The sequence below is a fragment of the Myxine glutinosa genome, chromosome 8, assembly GCF_964187855.1.
Source record: "Myxine glutinosa chromosome 8, kmMyxGlut1.1, whole genome shotgun sequence".
NCBI classification, from domain to species: domain Eukaryota; kingdom Metazoa; phylum Chordata; class Myxini; order Myxiniformes; family Myxinidae; genus Myxine; species Myxine glutinosa.
This window is the reverse complement of record NC_136268.1, coordinates 65,287,701-65,297,700: the sequence shown is the minus strand read 5'-3', so window position 1 is coordinate 65,297,700 and position 10,000 is coordinate 65,287,701. Positions and strand designations below refer to the sequence as shown.

Below are 10,000 nucleotides of genomic sequence, written 5' to 3'. Positions count from 1 at the left end.
GATGCAAAATGTAGACAAATGCTTACAAATTACAGAGAGTCTTTTCATTTGGGGATAGGGTTGAGGGTTGCGCTCTTGCAGTCGAGTGATTGCTGATGGCAGGCAATGGCAAACTACCTTGTGCTAACACTGCATCAGATGAACACATTTTAATATGATCTACAATGAACAGGTAAGGGAGGTATATCAGTTTATCAGCACTCAATATTCATAGAGGGCAATTGGTGGTTCACGTCTGTCTAATTGACAAAAACTTCCCTCCTACCGCTCCCCTTATTATAAAATGGTCTCCCCCTGCATCTATGTTGCAGTTATTTATTTATAACATAGTGGATGTTTGATTTTCAATTTTTTTTATGCACCAATGTATGTTTGCAGTTTGATATTTATGTGCTACACACATGATTTTTGTCATTGTTAAAAAAAGTTTCCACTAGACCTGGAACACTAGAAATGGAGACTCAAACTCGATATATATATATATTTTTTTAAAGCCAACTCTATTCAGGATGTTAAATGACAAGACCGAGAACCAAACAAGTTCACGACAGCCCTTCCTTCCTCAAACAAACGACCAAACTCACAGCTATCTTCATCGTCCGTCAGGGAGCTGATGATGAAGCAAGAGTATACGAATCCAGAAAGCTGTGTAACAACAGGAAAGACAAAACTGATTAGTATAATATTTCTCTGGAACTGTAATATGCATTTCACGTGTAAGTAAAAGTGCTTATTAATTTTGCACATTTTCATGATCATTGCACAACCTTCACTGTTCATCGCCGAATCAATGTTTTGCATTAAAATGGTACCTTTTACTTCAACTACAATGTCTCAGGTTCTCTTGCCTTATTGCTGTCTTTTTTGCCATCTGAATGACGCAAGTCGCAGAGTTAGCTTGTAGAAATAAAAATTACTTAATACTATATAATGATGAATTACAAAACGTAATGGAGGAGAAATTTGTACAGTTGGGACATATGTGGACATCGCAAATTGGGGGGAAAATTAACTTTACAACAAGACGACGTCATGCAGAGCACGATACTTGCAAAATCCACCTCTTTCCCCCTGCCCCCCCCCCCCCCCAAAAGTTGCCATGGATGCATCAAATTGTCCATTTCATTAAGATTAAAACTGACGATCTTAATCAAAGCTCAGGTCAATTGGATTAAAATTGATGATTTTTTCAGATTAAAATTGATATTAGAAGCTTGACCTTGAATTGACCTTTGACGTCTTGACCTCAAATAGTTGGTTTCCCAATTCAGTGAGGCACATGGCAATTGCTGCACTGTGCAATTTCATATGAAACCCATTGTTCTGCCCACCTTCACCCTTTCATTCCTCTTTACTCTCGCCTCTGGAACAAACTCCCTCACTCTCTTCAATCCCACTCCTCCCTCCAGGTCTTTAAAACAGCTGTTCACCACCATCTCTGATCTTCCCCCATCCAAAACCCTGATCTTTTCTACCCCTGTTAAGTCAGCCCAGATCCACTTTTTTGAAATACCAATTTCTTTCCTGGAAGTCCTTGCAGAATCCACATGTTTTATACTTCTCGCACTTCCCTCCCCCCCCAAGCCCTCTCCCTCCCACAGATCTCCCGATGTCCCTGCTCTCAAATGTTGTGCTTGTGTGTTTCCCCCTCTCTCCCCATCATGTCTACCACTCCCCTTATGTTTTATGTGTCGTTTTTTTTTGTTTCTTTGTGATTAATGTTAGCTCTTTCATGACACGATCTTGTATACAAAAAAAAAAAAATTCTCAAGTTATTCAGATGAAAATTGATGATTATAGAAGTTTGACCATGAGTTGACCTTTGTTCTTTTAACTTGATAATAGTTGGTTTCCCAATTCAGTGAGGCACTGTGCAATTGCTATTTAATTTTCAGGTCAATCGGCTTAAAATGGACGTTTTTCAGATGAAAATTGATGATTTTGGAAGTTTGACCTCGAGTTGACCTTTGACCTTTTGACCTCAAAAATAGTTGGTTTCCCAATTTAGTGACAAAATATGCAAATGCTGTTCAATTTTCAAGTCAATCGGGTGAAAAATGACAATTTCAGAAATTTGACCAACATGGCCTTTGACTTTTCACCTCAAAATCAATAGGCTTCTTCCTTGTGACCACCTCTACCTTCTGGTGAAGTTTCGTGAATATTGGTTTAAAATTGTGACTTGTATGCGATTGACAGACAAACAAACAGACAGAATAATGCACAAGACCAACCAATATACTGTACTTGAAAAATCTTCGATTTTGCGAGTAATAAATTACGAAAGTCGGTGTGTGGTGGAAAAGTCACAACCTCAGCCTTTGTTCTCAGATAAAAGGTGTGCATGCGAGAGAGAGACCGACCAACCACAATTTGCAATCTACGTTTTTTAAAATCTGGTAAATTGACTTAAAATTGCCATTCTCAACAGCACCAGCAGGTGGCATTGCATCATGGAGCACAACCTCCTTTGGATGGGTGAATGATTAGCTGCTTGTCCTGTTTGCAACATAGATGTAAAATAATGGATACATGGTATCTGTTGAAAGGAGGCTGGATTAATCACAACTTTTGCTGCAGTCTGACACAATCACATTATTTAATCACAACCTACCCCAACTTAACCCTGCCTGCCCCTACTCCTAACCCTGCCTCTGCCCCTACTCCTAACCCTGCCTGCCCCTACTCCTAACCCTGCCTCTGCCCCTACTCCTAACCCTGCCTCTGCCCCTACTCTTAACCCTGCCTCTGCCCATATGTGCTTTTTTTCAAAATCGATTTATTTTGCACTTCAAATGAACATTCTCTCAATTCTTTTCTGCTGGTTTGACAACCATGTGGGGTTTAGGTTCACTGAAGATTCACAAAATAGAGCAGCTAATTATCCTTTTGCTTTCTTTCGAGAAAACTGAGCATTCATTTTTACAAAACAAAATTGAATAGTGATAAATGTAATTAACAGGTTTTCCAACCTGTCTCTCCACTCTACCATCTTTCACACCCATTTCCTCCTTCCCGACTCCAAAATACCACGATGTCCTTTGTCCTATCTTTCCCTCATACTTTAGTACAGTTGTGTAACGATTTAACAGAATGACCAACAGCATTGACGTGGCCTCAGGAAGGTCAGCTAGAGTGGGGTTAATGTGATTCCGAATGCTGTGGATCTTTCCGCTAACCGAACACTCGCTGCACACATGGAGACGTGCAAAGAATGTATACTCAGAGGCAAAAGTTATTGTGACATGGAATTTTTTCATTGGTAATCTTGTGAATGAATTTTTGGATTTGAACCAGAGAAAGAGTGTGTTAAAATGGTCGAAGAAACGCAACCAAGCAGTTGTTGTTCGAATTGCATGAAATTTGCAAGAAGCATGACATATTCGAGAAAAATGGCCAGCAATGTTCACTTTAAAAGGCCAGACAACCAGACGCTTATCATTTCCACTCAATGCAGTTTTAAGAAGTGCAGAAGTCAGAAAAACACCTCTATTCATCGTTTTGGAATAAGTTCGACATGCCACGCCTCGGGGAAAATGACAGATGGAGAGCTATAGGTATGCTTCAGTCTGGTACCTCGCAGCGTGATGTTGCTCGTCGATTCAACGTCCATAGAAACACCATTTGGCACAGCTTCAACGAGCTGACGGTAGGACACGTGTCTACAGGTGCACAGGTGGTGAACGTTACATCAGGCCATGTGTTCTGGAAGGGGATCGTTTTGGAGGTGGGGGCGTTATGATCTGGGGTGGGATAACAGCTGCAGCAAGAACGCCAATGATTCTGATTGAGGGGAACTTGAATGCTGTGAGGTACCGAGACGAGATTTTGCAAATGGCCGCTTTACCGTTTTTGCAACAGAACGGCCCTAGAGTGACGTTTCAACACGATAATGCCAGACCACACGTTGCTCGAGTTGTACAGCAGTATCTTAATCAGAACAATGTTAATGTGTTACCCTGGCCTGCAAGATCCCCTGATTTGTCACCCATTGAACACGTCTGGGATGAAATGGAGCGACGTTTATGACGTCATCCGAATCCTCTAAAAACGCTGCAGGAACTCCACCAAGTCCTTCCTCGGATATGGAATGATCTTCCCAAGGACTTTCATCGACGTTTAGTGGCCTCAATGAGGCGAAGGTGCCAGGCCTGCATCAATGCACAAGGTGGACACACTCGCTACTGACTGTGTGAACTTGCTTGTGAACCCCCTCTTGTGTTGTGGCTCATTTGCATATGCCAGGTGCACTGTTCTTATGGACTGTTGATCGTTACCATACCTTGAAACATTTGTCTTTCCATGTAATAACATTTCATTCGCGGCAGTAAAAGTTTAACACTGATTCTGTTTGTTGTTTGTGTGTCACAATAACTTTTGCCTTTGAGTATATATCAGGCAGCATGGTACACGGTGATACTACAATGGCATTAGTGAAACCTTAGTTATACTGAACCATTGGTGATGATGAAAGAAGAGCGTAAATGGGTTTGCACCTTCCTTAGCAATCAGATCACCCATTCTTGGAGAAATGATAAACACATTATGCACAACTGTGGTGTCGTTGATGGCAAAATGATATATCAGGGGCGTTACCCGACTTAAGATTTTCGTCTGATCCACTTTCAGCAGCAAGGGAGTATAAATTCCTTCAGAAATGGCATCAAGCCAACTCGCCCATCCACAGTCGACAATGAGGAACCTACACTATATTTCACAGAAGGTAGGTCTATGGGCTAAAGCCCATAAAGCCCTTGAGTCAAACACTGGGTTGACTGTCTTGCCTCATCAGAAATCTTCCTGGTCTATAATGGGTGCAGTGGCCGGCCACAAGAGGACATCGAATTGTCGCATTACTGCGTCCTTGCTGTGTCCATTACATTAAATCTTGCTGTGTCCATTATAAGAGCAAACACATCAAACACAAAAGCACACATAAAACATAAATAAAGGGAGTGGGAGACGAGAGGGGGAGAGATGGAAGCAACAAGCACAACAGTAGAGAAAACGGACATTGCGAGCGAGATCTGTGGAAGGGAGATGGCTGGGGGGGGGGTACACAGTATAAAACAAATTGACACTAAGGAATGAAGTCGGAGATTGAAAGAGGTGGATTTGGGGTGTATTAACATGGATAGAGAAGATCAAGCTTTTGAATGGGGGAAGATAAGAGATGGAGGTGAACAGCTGGTTTAAATACCTGGACGGAGGAGAGGGATTGAAGAGAGTGGGGGAGTTTGTTCCAGAGGCGGGAGAAAAGAGGAATGAAAGAGTGAAGGTGAGCAGAGTGCCTTGATTTTGGCAATTTCCCCAGAAGAGGGTTGCTGGCAGTTCTTGTGCGACCTGAAGGAATATTTGGGGGACAGAGCTGGGTGAGCGAGGACTGAGAGGAATCGGTAGAAGACAGAAAGACCATCAACCTGCAGTGAGTGAGTGAAAGGCCCTCATAATCAGCTTAATCATGAGAGATTACAATGATTCTGAAAGCTTTGGTTTCAACAGCGTGAAGCCGAGCTAGGTGTGAGGCAGGAGCACCAGCCCAGAGGGGAGAGCAGTATTCCATTGAGCTGCAGATGAAAGCCTTGTATGTGGTGAGGAGCTCAGGTGTGCCAAGGAAGGACTTCGCAGATGGAGGATGCCCAGTCGGTGAATGGCTTTGGACGTCAGTTTGGAAATGTGGTTTTCCCAGGAAAGATCATGGCTGATAGTGAGACCAAAAAGCTTGAGTGACAGAACATCTTCAAGAGGATTGTTGAGAAAGTAGCTGGGAGGGTTTTCCAGACGGTCCTTTCGGAGAGACATAGTGAGAGTGTGAGATTTGTCAGGATTGAAAGACATTTCCACTTGTTTGACGAGTTTGTGATTTCGTCCAGGTCTGCAGAGCGTGAAGAGGCTGCTGCCTGCCGATCTGAGGGATGAGATATGGAGCGGCAGAGAGTGGAGTCATCAGCAAAGAGATGGGATTTTCCAGACAGTCGGAGAGATCATTGATGAAGACCAGAAAAACCACAGGTGCCAGAACACTGCCTTGAGGAACTCCAGCCTGAACAGGGAGGAGAGATGAGAGGATTCCATTCAGGGCCAAACGTTGATTGCGACCGGAGAGGAAGTCCACAAGCCATGTGTGATTTCCATGGATACCATAAGAGGAGAGCTTGGTGAGCAGAGCGGGGTGCCAGACCGTATAGAAGGTAAGAGAGATGTCAAAGGAGACGGCTCTGATTTCCTGTTTGGCATTGAGGACCTCCATCCATTGTTGAAACAGCATGTCTAGAGTAGAGTGACCTGGTCTGAAACCAAATTGATGATCAGAGATCAAGCCATTGGAGAAGAAGAAGGATTTAATATCAGAAGCAATGATGGGTTCCATGACCTTGCTGATGATTGGGAGCAGACTGATTGGTCTATAGTTACAAGGATCCGTTTTTGCACATTTTTTGTGTAAAGTGGGAATGTTTGCTTATTTCCAAGTAGATGGAAGATGACCTTGAGCAAAATAGAGGGCGAAGAGAACAGAGAGAGGTTGAGATAGAGTGGCAGAGCAGGATTTTAGGACCTGTGGGCTGATGCCATCTGGCCCAGTTGCAGAATCATTGTCGAGGTTTGACAGAAACTTCTCCATCTTGTTGGGAGAGAAGGACACAGAGTCCAGGAGCAGCTGGGTTCGACTGGGTAAGGTGGGTACAGAGAGAGATGGGTTTGGGACACAAGATTTTGAGGCAAACACAGAGTTTAGGCATTCTGCTTTTTGACGTGCGGAGTCAGCTGTGTAGCCATTTGAGGTAATGGAGGGGGAACAAACACCCGAAACAGATTTGACAAGATGCCACCAGGATTTGGAGGAGGGAGACAGGTTTGAGAGTTGTCTTGAGATTCGAGAGATATAGTTTCCTGGCTCTCCTGAGGGTAGACACACACTTGTTCCGAGCTCGGTGAAAGGAATGGAGATTACCTTCAGTTGGATTTGCCTTCCAAGAGGTGAAGGAAAGTTGTTTCAGGGCAACTGCCTCACCACAAGCTTCAATGTACCATGGACGGGAGGAAGGGTAGGACAACTGAAGACGAGATGGGATAAATCTGTGCATGAGAGAGAGCAATTTACTTTGGAAGAATTCCCAGGATGAGTTTATGTCAGAGGCGGTAGAGATGGGAGACCAGTCCAGATGATTGATCACTGCTTGCAGACCGTGCCAGTTGGCCTGAATGAAATGCCAGACTCGTCGACGCTGAGGAGGCTCTCTGAGAATGGCCAGAGAGATGTCCACTTTAACAAGCACATGATCAGAAGAACCGATTGGAGCAGAAGAAGAACAGCAAACATTTGCAGGGAAGTTAGTCATAACAATAAGTGGTTGTGACTAACTTTTAATAAGTGGTAAATTAGTGCCAATTCCAGTTGTGCTGAGTTTGGATTTGGACGAAACATGGACAGGTTGGGTGTGACAAGTACGAACTGATTGGATTTTCGTGAAGATCCGAATACGGATCCGGATACAATAATTTTTCAAAAAGTGATTCTTCACCATTGAGAGATAGGGCTAAACATACTTGACCTGGGTTTATATTTCTGAACTCGGTATATCATTCTGGTGAGTTTCTTTTAAGTGAGTTTCTTTTAAGCTTCGGTGATTTCTTTGTTAAAAGAACCAGGTCACCGATTGTCTGTCGCAGCAAGAAGTCAATAACAGGTTTATATCACAGGTGGCGTGACAAAATGTTAAGGACAGGTACATTTGACGATTCGGCTTCACAATCGGGTATATAAGGGTTGTTGCGTTCTGTATTAGTGGAAAACAACTGCTGCACATCTACAAAAGTTATTGCCGCTTCCCCTGGAGATGGTCCGTCAACTCGACAATGCTGTTTGTCATTTAGTGGGTGGCTTTACGAAATTCCGGCATGAAACAGCGTGCTATTGCTTGGCAGTATGGCATCACTCAAGGTCAGGTGTCAAAGATCCTGAAACGAAATGCTGAGAGGGGTGTCCCTACTCCAATACCGAGGCCAGGACGTCCCCGCAGAACCACAAGGAGGGATGATCGCCAGCTGCACCGATTAGTCCGCAATGGCCGTACCAAGTCAGCTAATCAGCTTAGGGCCTGAGTGGCAGCAACTGACAAATGTGCCTGTATCCAGAAGGCTAGTCGACCAACGACTGACTGGTTCAAGCAGGCTATCGTGCCAGGCGTCCCCCTGAGAAAGCCACGCCTGACCAGACAACACAGCCAGCGCCGGGAGGGGGAGGGGGAGGGGGAAAAGGGAGGGGGGAGGGGAGGGGGAGGGGAGGGGGAAAAGGGAGGGGGAAAAGGGAGGGGGAGGGGAGGGGGAAAAGGGAGGGGGAAAAGGGAGGGGGAGGGGAGGGGGAAAAAGGGAGGGGGAGGGGAGGGGGAAAAGGGAGGGGGAGGGGAGGGGGAAAAGGGAGGGGGAGGGGGAGGGGGGAAAGGGAGGGGGAGGGGGAGGGGGAAAAGGGGAGGGGGAGGGGAGGGGGAAAAGGGAGGGGGAGGGGGAGGGGGAAAAGGGAAGGGAAAAGGGAGGGGGAGAGGGAGGGGGAGGGGGAGGGGAGAAGGGAGGGGGAGGGGGAAAAGGGAGGGGGAGGGGGAGGGGGAAAAGGGAGGGGGAGGGGGAGGGGGAGGGGGAGGGGGAGGGGGAAGGGGAAAAGGGAGGGGGGAGGGGGAAGGGGAAAAGGGAGGGGGAGGGGGGGAAGGGGAAAAGGGGAGGGGGAGGGGGGAAGGGGGAAAAGGGAGGGGGAAGGGGAAAAGGGAGGGGGAGGGGGAAGGGGAAAAGGGAGGGGGAGGGGGAGGGGGAAAAGGGAGGGGGGAGGGGGGAAAAGGGAGGGGGAGGGGAGGGGAGGGGGAGGGGGGAGGGGGAGGGGGGAAAATGGAGGGGGAGGGGGAAAAGGGAGGGGGAGGGGGAAAAGGGAGGGGGAAAAGGGAGGGGGAGGGGGGAAAAGGGAGGGGGAGGGGAGGGGGAAAAGGGAGGGGGAGGGGAGGGGGAAAAGGGAGGGGAGGGGGAAAAGGGAGGGGGAGGGGGAAAATGGAGGGGGAGGGGGAAAAGGGAGGGGGAGGGGGAAAATGGAGGGGGAGGGGGGAAAAGGGAGGGGGAAAAGGGAGGGGGGAAAAGGGAGGGGCAGGGGGGAAGGGGAAAAGGGAGGGGGAGGGGGAAGGGGGAAAAGGGAGGGGGAGGGGAAGGGGAAATGGAGGGGGAGGGGGAAGGGGAAAATGGGAGGGGGAAGGGGAAAGGGGAGGGGGAGGGGGAGGGGGAAAAGGAGGGGGAGGGGGAGGGGGAGGGGGAGGGGGAGGGGATGAAAAGGGAGGGGGGAGGGGGGGAAAAGGGAGGGGGATGGGGGGAAAAGGGGAGGGCGGAGGGGGAGGGGGATGGGGGAAAAGGGAGGGGGAGGGGGGTAAAGGGAGGGGGAGGGGGAAAATGGAGGGGGAAATGGTGGGGAAGGGGAGAGGGGAGGAGGAGGGGGGAGGGGTGAGGGGCAGATGGGGAGGGGTAGCATGGATGGGGTAGGGTGGAGGGGGAAGGGAAGGGGGGGACGGAGGGGGAAGGGGGAGGGCCAGTCAACAATGACGTTGCAGTTCTCACGGTCGGGAGAGCGGCACAACAATCGGACATTGTCCTGCATATTCGCAACAGCACGAAGCGGATTTTGGAGACTCACCGATCCTGTGACGTCCTCCAGTACCGGCTTTGCCGGGCGGGGGGAAGGGAGACCCCGTACATTCCCAACCCGTACATTCGCCCTCTCGACTCAAGCTCACTCGGACAAAAGCCTCACACAAATTACACCGTGAAGGCCCAATGGTCATGTCTATGCCACAAATCACGGGCGCACTGAATGAAAATATATAGAACGCTCATACTCCGTGAAAAGTGAAGCCGCCGTGTCACCATCTTGGTCAGCACGACTCCACCAACTCGCTTCGCGGATCTCTTTGTGCGGCAAGAAACTGCTCCAATCGGTTACGGAAGGGTTGTGGAAAGACGTTTCACAGCT

The 10,000-nt window shown here is 47.8% G+C and overlaps 1 protein-coding gene across 1 annotated transcript in view; it reads right to left on the bottom strand.

The window, feature by feature from the left end:
• Nucleotides 1–10,000, bottom strand: part of LOC137433138 (sodium/potassium-transporting ATPase subunit beta-1-interacting protein 3-like) — a 303,574-nt gene that overhangs the window by 4,137 nt on the left and 289,437 nt on the right. Inside the window, exon 5 of the mRNA XM_078783348.1 lies at nt 585–645. Coding sequence (XP_078639474.1) covers nt 585–645 — 61 coding nt within the window. The remainder of the gene's footprint in view (nt 1–584; nt 646–10,000) is intronic.